The 13,308-nt window shown below is 49.2% G+C and overlaps 2 protein-coding genes across 3 annotated transcripts in view; both read left to right on the forward strand.

The window, feature by feature from the left end:
* LOC129631736 (zinc finger protein 501-like) overlaps positions 1-13,308 on the forward strand; it is a 126,156-nt gene that overhangs the window by 32,961 nt on the left and 79,887 nt on the right. The gene's annotated exons all lie outside the window — the stretch shown is intronic.
* On the forward strand, positions 1,970-9,032 carry LOC129630701 (sialic acid-binding Ig-like lectin 13). Its single transcript, XM_055551200.1, has 8 exons — positions 1,970-2,435; positions 2,626-2,904; positions 3,069-3,140; positions 3,636-3,893; positions 3,978-4,262; positions 4,540-4,627; positions 5,266-5,347; positions 7,987-9,032. The coding sequence occupies exons 1-8, from the start codon at positions 1,970-1,972 to the stop codon at positions 8,167-8,169; spliced, it is 1,713 nt and encodes a 570-aa protein (XP_055407175.1). The 3' UTR covers positions 8,170-9,032.

A 13,308-nucleotide genomic window follows, 5' to 3' on the forward strand; every position in this document is an offset into this window, starting at 1 on the left:
CTCATTTTACCTTAATTACCTCACACATACAGTTGTGAGAGCTGGACTGAGTGCCAAAGAATTGATGCCTTTGCATTGTGGTGCTGGAGAAGACTGCTGAAAGTCCTTTGGATAGCAAAAAGATCAAACCAGTCTATCTTAAGGAAAATCAACCCTGAACACTCATTGGAAGGACAGATGCTGAAGCTGAAGCTCCAGTATTTTGGTCATCTGATTCAAACATTGGAAAAGTCCCTGATGCTGGGAAATATTGAGGGCAGAAAGAGAAGAGGGTGTCAGAGGATGAGAGGATTGAATGGTATTGCCAATGCAATGGGCATGAACTCAGGCAAACTTTGGGAGGTGGTGAAGGACAGAGAGGCCTGGCCTGCTGCAGTCCATGGGGTTGCAAAATGTCGGACATGACTGGGCGACTGAATGACAACACAACCTCTTTAAAGGCCCTGTTTCCAAATGCAATCACATTTAGAGGCACTAGGGGTTAGGACTTGCACATATAAATTTGTTTGGGGTGGGTGATACAATTCAGCCCCAACACCCCATGAACAACAGGGATGCAATTCTGCACGGAATGGTTAAGCCACTTCCCAAGGTGGCACAGCACACATTAGGGAGTGAGGCTTGGCCCAGAGCCATCTGACTGCAGAGTCTGTGCCCTGGATCCCCTCTTTGGAGGCCTCAGATGAGGCTTTGGTATCTATCAAAGATAACACTGAGGCTTTGGTATCTATCAAAGATACCACTGACCACCAGGAGCTTCTCGCTGAAGGAGGGACTCAGAGCAAACGGGCAGGGCCAGACACGTGATCTGCAAGACGGCCACACCAGAGACTGTAGAAAATGCCCAGGACAAGGGTTGAACATTCTTATTCCTGCATGTACAGATGAAAAGGAGAAGGTAATGGCACCCCACTCCAGTGCTCCTGCCTGGAAAATCCCATGGACAGAGGAGCCTGGTGGGCTGCGGTCCTTGGGGTCGCTAAGAGTCGGACATGACTGAGCGACTTTGCTTTCACTTTTCACTTTCATGCACTGGAGAAGGAAATGGCAACCCACTCCAGTGTTCTTGCCTGGAGAATCCCAGAGACCAGGGAGCCTGGTGGGCTGCCGTCTATGGGGTTGCACAGAGTCGGACACGACTGAAGTGACTTAGCAGCAGCAGCACAGATGAAAAAGCTGAGGCTTGGAGGGGAAGAAGGGCAGGCCCACCTGCCCCCAAAGGCTGTCATCTTGCTCTCAGTGCCTGGCTCCCAGGCCTGGTGTTCGCAGCCAACACCAGGAGGGCCAGGGCAGGCTGCTATTACTACGTCAAGAAGCCCCATGCTCCCCTGGGATCATGTTCTCTTAGCACCTTCATTCTGGTCCCACCCACTCTGGCCATTTACACCCAGGAACTCACCTTCTAACTGCACAGAGCAATCGAGTTTTTCCTCCAAACCCCGAGCTGGCTACCGCCAGCTCACTGTATCAACGGGACCTGGGGTGTCAGAGAAGTTCTCCAGGATGACACAAAGTCTGTCCCATTCTTCCTGGGGCTCCAGTCCTGAAAACAGAGATGCACATGTGTGCCGTTGTCATATCATCTCAGTAACTAATCTCCACCTCCTTCATCCGGGGGGGTGGGTACCCATCCCCATCTTTCATGCCTAGAGCTTCCCCGGCTGCCCTTCCTGCCTCCCACACCCGGCGGGGACTGACTGGCATGATTTCCAGCTGTGGACAGAGGTGCAGAGGGGTCAGGTGGAGGACAGGGAGCCGGGAGCCTCCCCCTGGGCAGTGCTCGCTGCTTGTGACCCTCAGCGGGGCCTCATCTAGACGGTTCCTCTCCAGGATTTCCGTGGCTCTGGCAGCCTGTGGGTGCCGAGTTCTTCTTTTGTGGTTTGTCACTTTCTGACCTCAGCCCTGGGCTTCCTGTTGGGGCTTCCTCTCAATCCTGTGACACCAAGGCTCCAAGAGTGTCACCCCAAAGATGCTGCTGCCGCCGCTGCTGCTATCGCTGCTGTGGGTAGGTGAGTGGGGCGGGGGCTCGACTAATCCTCGTTTCCCCGCAGGGTCCCTGGCTCAGGATCTGAGATACCAGCTGGACGTGCCGCGGTCCGTGTCGGTGCAGGAGGGCCTGTGTGTCCACGTGGCCTGCTCTGTCTCCTATCCCCGGGAAGGCTGGAAAGACTCTGACCCAGCTCACAGCTACTGGTTCCGGGAAAGGGCAGATTCCCCTGGAGATCCCCCAGTGGCCACAAACAACCCAGAGCGTGAGGTGCTCAGTGAGACCCAGGGCCGATTCCTCCTTGTTGGAGACCCCTGGACCAAAGACTGCTCCCTGGACATCAGAGACGCCCAGAGGATGGATACGGGGACATACATCTTTAGGGTGGAGAGAGGGCCTACTGTGAGATATAGTTATAAACGGCATCCACTTTCGGTCCGTGTGACGGGTAAGGATGGGGCCAAGTGGAGGACATACATATAGGGGTCTTTAGGGACCCTAGGGCAGGGTGGGAGGGGAACCCTGTCTTCTCATCCTGGGGGGGGACCCAGGGGTACAGGATGCTGGGGAACAGACTGCTCTGAGGGGCACACAGGGGTCCCCCCTCCAGTCCTGGGTCTGTGTCTCTGCCTCTCCAGCTCTGACAGACACACCTGACATCCACGTCCAGGGGACCCTAGCATCCGGCCGCCCCACCAACCTCACCTGTGCAGTGCCATGGGCCTGTGAGAGGGGGACGCCCCCCACCTTCTCCTGGACCGGTGTTGCCCTCACCTCCCCGCACCCCGAGAGTCCCCACTCCTCAGTGCTCACCCTCACCCCAAGTCCCCAGGACCACGGCACCAACCTCACGTGTCGTGTGACCTTCCCTGGAGCTGGTGTGAGCACAGAGGCGACCATCAGGCTTAATGTGTCCTGTGAGTGGGGGTGGAGGGGCAAGAGGCTGGGTCCCCAATGGTGTTGGGGGGAAGGAGGCAGGGCCTGGGCTGCTGGGACTGGGGAGGATGGATGAGGATACTCCACTCCACTTGCTTCCCATTTCTGATGTTTCTGGGAGGCCTATGTTCCTGCCCCTGAAAAGGGACAGTTATGTCTGTCTGTCCAGATGCACCCCAGGAGCTGACCATCAGAGTGTACCAGAAAGAAGGCTCAGGTATACGTCAAAACCTCTCTTCTTGGGGGCAGTGACGGAAATGGGGTCTGTCTCTGACCTTCCGAGCTGACCTGGGGTTCAGGACTCAGATGGACGGTGTGGGAACAGCAGGAGTGGAAAGCCCCCCACACTGGCTTGTGGGCTTACAAACCAGCCTCCCCCTTCCGCTGACCCTGTTCTCATGGATGTCGCCTGGTCTCTTCCTTGCCAAATGGACGTAACTGTCCCCACTGCCTGGGCTCTATCTTCCTCCCAAATCCTGCCTTCTCTCTCCTTAGGGGTTGGCTGTCACTGGTTGGCAAGAGCCAGTTGTGCAACTGTGTCCATCTTTTCCCACTTCTGGGTTCAGTGGCTTCAAATGAGGCATTTGAAATTGGCCACAATGGGAGTTTTTACACAGAGGAAATCAACAGTGCTCCGAACCAGGACAATATGAGCCACTAAGTAATGGAAGAGATAGGCAGAGCGAGGCTAGCTTTCTCTCTGTCTTGCCAGGACCTGAAACTCTGGGCAAAAGCCAGTCTCTTTCAGTCCAGGAGGGCCAGTCCCTGCGCCTGGACTGTGTTCCTGACAGCAACCCTCCTGCCATGATCAGCTGGACCCGAGAGAGCCTGACTCTGAGCCCCTCGAATTCCTCGAACCCTGGGGTCCTCGAGCTGCCCCGGGTGGAACTGAGGGACCACGGGTTATATGTCTGCCAAGCTCAGCATCCACTGGGCTCCAAGAAAGCGTCTCTGAATCTCGTTGTGAGAAGTGAGTTGGAACACACCCGGGGGAAGGAGGCCAGGGTTCCAGGGAGGGGAAAGCTCCCCTGATCCCTCCCATATCTCCCCACAGCTCCCCTACAGCTGCTGGGCCCCTCCTGCTCCCAGGAGGACGAAGGTCTGAGCTGCAGCTGCTCCACGCGAGCCTGGCCGGCCCCCTCCCTGCACTGGCGGCTGGGCGAGGGGCTGCTGGAGGGGAACTTCAGTAACACCTCCTTTGAGGTCGCCTCCAGCTCCGCCGGGCCCTGGGCTAATAGCTCCCTGAGCCTCCGCGAGGGGCTCAGCTCCGGCCTCAGACTCAGCTGTGAGGCCCAGAACGCCCACGGGAAACAGATCGTGAAGATCCTGCTGCTGCCAGGTCTGGGGAAAGGGGAAGTTGCGCATCTGGGTCCTAGAAAACGTGGAGAGGAAGAGAAATGGGCATGATTCTAGGCTAAAGGGGACTAGCATTCAGGGTCCTCTGTGGTACCAGGGGAGGGGGGCACAGGAGGATGCAGTTGTATCAAGGATGGTGGACACAGCACCGAGTCCTGGGGAAAAGTGGGCACACTCGTGGGTCATGGATGTGAGAAGGCTGGGGGCTCAGGTGCCCGCTTGAAGGGGGCTGGAGGTCACCCCAGGTCTCGTATCTGCAGGGAGACCAGGACCCAGGACCGGCGTGGTTCAGGGGGCCATCGGAGGAGCTGGCGTTACAGCCCTGCTTGCTCTCTGTCTCATCTTTGTGTGAGTGGGGGCCTCAGCTGGGGACCACTATGGGGGTGGGTGCAAGGGGTGGATGACGGGGGTGAAGACTCAAAGAATCTTCAAAACTCAAAGCTCAGGACTTCCCTGGTGGTCAGTGGTTAAGAATCCGCCTGCCAGTGCAGGGAACATGGGCTCGATGCTGGTCCGGGAAGATCCCACATGGGCGTGGGACAACTAAGCCCGTGTGCCGCAACTACTGAAGCTTGCTCGCCTGGAGCCCCGTGCTCTTCGACTAGAGAAGGCACTGCAGTAAGAAGCCCACGCAGGGCACCCAGAGTGTAGCCCCCACTGGCCCCAACTAGAGAAAGCCACTAGGCAGCAAGGAAGACCACCACAGCCAAAAATAAACTAATTGTTTTTTTAAACAAACACTCAAAGCCCAGAGTTGAGGGCACTGGTGGAGTGATGATGCTGAAAAGGAGGTGGCTTGCTGAAGTGGCATCAAGAATGCAGCCTTCTGACATCTTGGCCCAGTGTGGACCCTGGCACTGGCCGTGCGGGAGGAGGGCGCTTGCTTTCTGGTCACGGTCTCTGCAGCTGGACACCGGCCTGCGCTCAGGAAGTCCCTCTGGACTCCCTAGAGGAGCCCTCTTAAAGGCCTTGGTCTCTTTTTTCAGAGTGAAGATCTACAGGAAGAAGTCGGTGGAGAGAGCGTCGAGCCAAGATGGCGACTGCCCAGCGTCGCGTCCCGCGTCCCGGGTGAGTGACGTGGGCGGCTTGCCGTCCAGTGTCCCCACCGGACCCCTCTGCCTACACAGGGGCCGCGGCGGCCTACTTAGCACCTTAGAAAAATGTGCTCTCCCCCACCCCTCCCCCGCCTCCAAGTTTGCTTTTCCTCTCGAGTTTCTTGTTGCACTCAAATCACCCTCTCGTCTTTCTGCACTCCCCGGAGCCTAGAATTCACCGAGTCCTGTCCATCTTCCGTTTAGCAAACTTCTTCTTTTGGCCCCTTTCCTGCTGAGCCCTCACTCTCTTCTGGGTCAGTGGCTCCCTCTCTCCTCCCCCACTAAGCTCTCAGTAAGAAGTTCCCCAAACAGCTTTTCTTTACAGTCGTCCTGTGCTTGCCCCCCACAGTCTAAATCCAACAGAAATAGGATGTGAGCCATGACTACAACTTAAAACCTAGCCATGTTTAAAAAAAAAAAAAAAAAAAAAGGAGAAAGGAACGTGAGATCGGTTTTTATATAATATTTTATTTAACTGAATGTAGCCAAAGTATCATCTCAAACATCATGTCATCAATAGTCAACATAAATGTACAAATTATTAATAGGATATTTTCTCTTTCTTTCTCTTCTTCCTTCCTTCCTTCCTTTTTCTTTCTTTGTTTCTCTTTGTCTCTTCCTTTCCTTCCGTCCCCTTTCTTTCCGTATCTCTTTCTCCCTTCCTTCTTTCCTTCCTCTGTCCCCCCTCCCTTTCTTTCTCTCTCTTTTTCTTTCTTTCTACAAAAACTTTGACCTCCAGTATTCATTTTTGACTGATTCACTACATTTCTTGGGTTCAAGAGCCACGCATGGCTAGGGGCTCCTGTATTGGACAGCGCAGGCCTAAGGAATCAAGCCCAGATTCTTCAGTCTAGTGTTCTGTAATCTGTCCCCTGCCAAGTTCTCCCGCCAGCATCCTATCCCTCCCCACAAATGAGCTTATTGTATTCTATGATATTATGATCTATAAAAAGAAATATATATTTGATCTTTATCCCCTATTCCTGACACAGAGCTCCTAGAACACTTGAGCCTTGCAGTGATGGGAGTGTTAAAGGGGTCTCTTGTTATTTTCATGGCGTGACTTTTGGAAAGTACCTAAGGATAGGGCCTGGTTGCCAGGAGAACCAAGCAGAGGGGACTGGAACCTTCAGTCCCACCCCCTGACCTCCAGGGATGGGAGAGGCACTGGAGGATTTCAGTCGCCAAAGGCCAGTGGTTTAGTCAATCACGTCTGTGGTGTGAAGCCTCCCTAAAACCCTCAAAGGATGGGGTTTAGAGAGCTTTCGGGTTGGTGAACAAGAGGAGTTTTGAGCAGGATGAAGCAATTGGAGAAGACATGGAAACTGTGTCCTTTCCCTACACCTTGTCCTCAGCATCTCTTCCATCTGGCTGTTTCTAAGTTAATATTGTCCAGTTGCTCAGTCGTGTTCAACTCTTCGGACCCCGTGGACGGCAGCATGCCAGGCTTCCCTGTCCTTCACTATCTCCCTGAGTTTGCTCAAACTCATGTCCATTGAGTCGGTGATGCCATCCAACCATCTCACCCTCTGTTGCCCGCTTCTCCTCCTGCCCTCAGTCCTTCCCAGCATTGGGGTCTAAATAAGTTCATTTGTATCATTTTTTGAGATTTCACATATAAGCAATATCATGTATTTGTCTGTCTTTGTTCAACTTACTTCACTTAGTATGATAACCTCTAGATCCATCCATGTTGCCACAAATGGCTTTATTTCATTCTTTTTAAAAAAAAAATGTATTTTGTTGAAGTATAGTTGATTTACAATGCTATGTTAATTTCTGCTGTACAGCAAAGTGATTCAGTTATGTATGCATATATGAATATATACACATTCTTTATCCCATTATTTCTTCCCATTATGGTTTATCAAGGTAATTGAAAATAGTTCTCTGTGCTATATAGTAGGACCTTGTTGTTTATCCATCCTATTATAATAGTTTCCCTCCACTGATCCCAAATTCCCAATCCATCCCTCCCTCACCCTGCCCCACTCCTTGGCAATCTGTTCTCTATGTCTGTGAGTCTGTTTCTGTTTTATTTCATTCTTTTTTAAATGTCATGGCCAATTGATGACATTCAAATATTCCCCTGCCCTACACCAGGCAGACTGTTGTCACACTTCCCTACAATAACCACAGGCCTGTTCCCCCGACACCGTGAGCTCCTGGAGGGCAGTGCAGGTCTCCTGCAGACCTCTGTGACTCTCGCCCACAGCACCCTGCTTCTGTCCATAAAAACACAATTTGCAATTTGATAAGTTTTGAGTGTGTGACAAGTTCATACTGTCTCCTTGTCCTGATAGACACTCCAAGGTCAGGGACCTCGTCTGTGGAAGAATCACTTCACTTTGCTCCCTCTATTTTCCTATCTGTAAAATGGGGATAACATTTATATCACCCATGGAGGGAGGTTGTAAGGATTCAGTGAGATGAGTAATAAGAAGAACAGACCATTCTGATTAAAGGTATGAATGAATGAAGGAGTGACTGAATGAGCGAATCCTCAGGAAATGGGTGTGAAAATAGATAAGTGAATAAATGCCCTCCTCAAGCTCTGGGTTCCCTTCTCCAGACCTCAAAGGCCAGCTCAAATCGTTCTCTCTTCCCACTCAGGGTCACTTCAATGAATCCTGGTCAGACAGCGCCTCTGACTACCAGACCCCAGCTTCGGCTGCTTCCACCTCAGAGAAGGAACAAGAACTCTATTATGCAAACCTCAGTTTCCACAGACCGAGGACCCACAACTTCCAGGTCTGGGACACCACCGAGTACTCAGAGATCAAGATTGGGAAGTGATAGGACCCTGTCTCCACCCCCAGAAAATGCACCTCTGAGGGACGTGTGTGTCAGATACTGATTCTTGAAGACTTGGCTGCCTGCTGAGTCAAAGCCTATAAGTGAGAAGGTGAGGTTCCTTGGAGTGGCTGAAGGTCACAGTTAGAGAGTCCTGGGTTCAAATCCAGGCTTGGGTAATGCTAAGGGTGTTATGTCAAGCAAGTCAAAGGATTTTATCTCTCTGTGCCTCAGTTTCCTCCTCTGTAAAGTGAGGATAATATTCCTCAGTTCAGTTCAGTTCAGTCACTTAGACATGTCTGGTTCTTTTTAACCCCATGGACTGCAGCACGCCAGGCTTCCCTCTCCATCACCAACTCTCAGAGTTTACTCAAACTCATGTCCATTGAGTCGGTGATGCCATCCAAGCATCTCATCCTCTGTTGTCCCCTTCTCCTCCCACCTTCAGTCATTCCCAGCATCAGGGTCTTTTCCAATGAGTCAGTTCTTCACATCAGGTGGCCAAAGTATTGGAGTTTCAGCTTCAGCATCAGTCCTTCCAATGAATATTCAGGACTGATTTCCTTTAGGATGGACTGGTTGGATCTCCTTACAGTCCAAGGGCCTCGCAAGAGTCTTCTCCAACACCACAGTTCAAAAGCATCAGTTCTTCAGTGCTCAGCTTTCTTCATGCGAGCATGCACTGTGGGACATGACTGACGTGACTTAACGCACACACACGTGCACTGTGGGTGTTGTTAACCATGTTTGTGATATGTTACCTCAGAATGGAGGGAGATGTCGGCTTTTGATTCTACCACATACTTCTATTTTGCCTGACTAGTTTTTGACTATTCTTAACAACATATATTATTTTAGTTTTTCTTTTCTGCTGGGGTGTGACATGTATTTTTTTTTTTTAAGTAAATCTAAATGTAATTCTCTGGGTGGAGAAGATACTTCCCAATATATGTATCTAACAAAGGACACTCAGAGAATATAAAGAATATCTATTTTAAAATAATTAAAAAATTAAACAATAAATTTTAAAAAATGTAAAGGAATATATAAAGAGCTTCCACAAATCAATAAGAAAAAGACAAGCAAATAGAAAGGCAAGATAGTCAAATGGCCAACAAGCATACAGAAATGTATTCAACTTTTGTAGCTGTCGAGGAAATACAAATGAAAATCGCAGTGGTATGCCAGTTGCATAGTGACATTGGCTAAGATAATAAAAATAATATCAAGGAAATTGATTGTTGAGGATATTACATGAAGTGAAATAAGCCAGTTGTACAGAAAGACAAATACTGCGTGATTCCAGCTATAGGAAGTATTCAAAGAAATTAAACTGTGAAACAGAAGGTAGAGGGGTCCCCAGGGGATACTCAGAGGTTGGGGAGATAGGAAGTTACTATTCAATAGGTGTGGAGTTTCATTCTTGCAAGATGAAAACATTCTTAGAGATTTGATGGCCAACAAGATGCATATAATAAACACTACGGTATCATGCATTTATAAATGGTTAAGATGGTAAATTTTATATCATTTTTTTTAACCACAGTTTTTAAAGAAAAGCATTATAAAGTGGATACCAGGGGCTGGGGACTGGAGGAGTCAGTGGACAGTTAATGTTTAATGGGTACAGAATTCCAGTTTCAGATGATGAAAAAGTTCTAGAAATGGGCGATGCTGATGGTTACACAACTTGAACATGTTTAACGCCATTTAATTGCACACTTGAAAATAGTTACATTGGTAAATTTTATATCATGGGTACTTCATCACAATAAAAAATGTTTTCTTAAAGAATATCCAATGTTGGGACTTGCCTGGTGGTCCAGTGTTTAAAACTTTGTTTCCCATACAGGGGGCACAGGTTCGATCCTAGTTGGGGAACTAAGATTCCACATGTCTCAAGGCATGGCCAAAAAATAAATAGCATTTAAAAGAAAAAAAGAATATCAAGTGTTGGTGATGATGTGGAGCAATTGGAACTCTCCCAAAGTGCTGGTAGGAGTGAGAATAGGTACAACCAACTTTGGAAATGCCTGTCACTCTAACACTGAGCACACGAGACAACCATTCAACTCCCAGGTATGCATTCAACAGAAGCGTGTATGCATGTTCACCAAATGTATCCAAAAGTTTTCACAACAGTGCTTGTTGTAATGGCTGAAAAAATGGAACCTGCCCAAATGCCCATGGACAGTAAGACAGTTGACAGACAACGAGGTTCCTCTGGATAGCACAGGGGACTGTATTCAGTGTCCTGGGGTGAGTCATTATGGAAAAGAATGTAAAAAAGAATGTACAGAGATGTATAACCGAGTCACTTTACAGTACCAGAAATGATCACAACATTGTAAATCAACTGTATTTCAAAAAAAGAAAAAACATTAAGACAGGTGACAACAAGGTCCTATTGTATAGCACAGGGAACCATATTCGGTCTCTTGTAATAAACCACAGTGGAAAAGAATATGGAAAATAATATGAAAAAGAATGTTGTCATTGTTTAGCTGCTCAGTCGTGTCTGACTGTTTTGTGACCCTGTGGACTGTAGCACGCCAAGCTCGTCAGTCCATGGGGATTCTCCAGGCAAGAATATTGGAGTGGGTTGCCATTTCCTTTTCCAGGGGATATTCCCGACCCAGGGATCAAACCCAGGTCTCCTGCAGTGGCAGGCAGATTCTTTACCACTGAGCCCAGGGAAGACATTAAAAAGAATATATGGCTGAATCACTGCTGTGCAGAAACAGACTCAGATATAGAGACCAGATCTGTGGTTTTCAAGAGAGTGCAGGGAGAGGGATGGATTGGGAGTTTGGGATTAGCAGATGCAAACTATTATATATAGAATGGATAAACATGCTATGTGTAGCATGGGGAACTATACTCAATATCTTGTAATAAACCATAATGGAAAGCAAAAAAATTGTAAGTGCCTTCCTAATAGCCAAAAAAGAAATCCAAATGTCTATTGGTGGATGAATGGATAAACAAAATATGATCCATCCATACAATGTCACCAACCCACTCCAGTGTTCTTGCCTGGAGAATCCCATAGACTGAGGAGCCTCACAGGCTACAGCTAATGGGGCTGCAAAGAGTCGGACACAACTGAATGACTAGGCAGTACAATGGCGCATCATTCAGCAGTAGAGGCACAGATACACACTGCATCACGGATAAACCCAAACATATGCTAAATGAAAGACACCAGACACAAATGGTCACATAGTGTATGATTCCCATTTATACGAAACATCCAAGGTATTTACCTCCACAGAGACAGGAAGCTGATGAGGGGCTGCCAGGAGCTTTGGGAAAGAGAAGACTCTTGAAGAGTCCCTTGGACGTCAAGGAGACCCAACCTGTCCATCCTAAAGGAAATCAACTCTGAATATTCATTAGAAGGACTGATGCTGAAGCTGAAGCCCCAATACCTTGGCTACCCAATGCGAAGAGCCAACTCATTGTAAAAGACCCTGATGCTGGGAAAGATTGAGGGGAGGAGGAGAAGGGGGTGACAGAGGATGAGATGGTTGAATGGCATCACCAACTCATTGAACATGAGTTTGAGGAAACTCAGGGAGATAGTGAAGGACAGGGGAGCCTGGCGTACTTCAGTCCATGGGGTCGCAAAGAGTGTGACATGGCTGAGTGGCTGAACAGCAACAAGGGGTTTGGGCAAGGAGGAAATGGAGAGTAACTGTTTAATGGGTACAGAGCTTATTTTTGGGGTGAGGAAAAATGTTTCAAAACTAGATAGAGGTACTGGTTACACAACATTGCGCATATACTAAATGCCACTAAACTGTTCATTTAAAAATGGTTAATTTGATAAAAGTTAGATAAAAACAAGGGGATTTCCCTGGTGGTCTAGTGCTTGAAAGTCTCACAGCCAAGGCAGGGATGAGGGTTCCATCCCTGGTTGGGGAACTAAGATCCCACACACTATGCAGCAAAGCCAAAAGATAAAAAAGTAATTTATTGGTTAATTTTATGTCATGAGGATTTCCTCTTCATTAAAATAATAATAATTTAAGCTCAAAGTCATTCCACCAGGATCCAGGCACCTGTTTCACCACTTAAGCTCTTGCTACTGCCACTTGCTTCTGCATCAAATGGGGATGACAGCATTTCTTGGTTCGTTTGGTTGTTTTGAGGATTCAGTGAATTCGCGTCCACAGGCACAGTGCAGTGCTCTGCGCTCAGTCAGCCCCCAGTGGCCGATCAGAGTGTACCATACAGCCAAACACTCCCAGGTAACCATTAGACTTACTAAATGACCGCCAGACTCGAGGCTATAAAGCTGGGGCACCCTGATCAGGTGGGTGTTTGTATGGTTATGGGGAAAGGATGTTGACACGCAAATTAGCAAAGGAGAAGTATGAGGTTTATCTCAACTCTTCACGGCCAGGCTTCTGTTTCAGTTCCCTCCTCCCTCATCGCCAGTTTCCACTGAGTCACCAACTCCCAGATCTGTCCCCTTGTCTCTATCCCAGCGTGACCTCTCTCCCCTGAGCCTTAAAACACCCCCTCTACTCAAACCCTGGGCTCCAGTCTCACTCCCTCCAGCCCATCCCCACCACCAGCAGCAGAGGGAGCAAACAGCCAGCTCCAACCCTGTCCCTCCCCTCCTCAGTGTCCTTCCACGCCTGCCCTGTTCCCTCAAGATGAAGCATCAACCTCAGGGACAGTTATTCAAGAACGTTCACACTTTCACCATCATCTGCCTTTCCCCCGCTCTCAGCCACCCGCTCACATGCCTCAGCCACATCGCTGCCACTTCCTAAGGACCTTGCGCCTCTTCCTGTCTCTCCAACCCTGGTTCACATGGTTCCACCCCACTATAGTATTGCCCCCTCTCTCCAGCTTTGCGATGCATGCTTATCCTTTGAGACTGGGGTCTACATTCCCTCAGACAAGCTACGTTCCCTGCCTTACCCTGTCCCCACCGCTGCAGTTGCCCACGTGTGGATAAGAGCTCGGTTTGTCAGCCTCTGCACTGTTGATACGTGGGCATTTGGGGCTGGACAATTCTTTGTTGATGGGGTGGGTCTTGTGCACAGCAGGACATCAGCGAACATCTCTACTCTCTAGCCATGAGATGTCAGGAGCTTTCGATGTCCGGTTTTGACAACCAAAAATGCC

This window comes from Bubalus kerabau, chromosome 17, assembly GCF_029407905.1.
Source record: "Bubalus kerabau isolate K-KA32 ecotype Philippines breed swamp buffalo chromosome 17, PCC_UOA_SB_1v2, whole genome shotgun sequence".
Taxonomy (NCBI): Eukaryota; Metazoa; Chordata; class Mammalia; order Artiodactyla; family Bovidae; genus Bubalus; species Bubalus kerabau.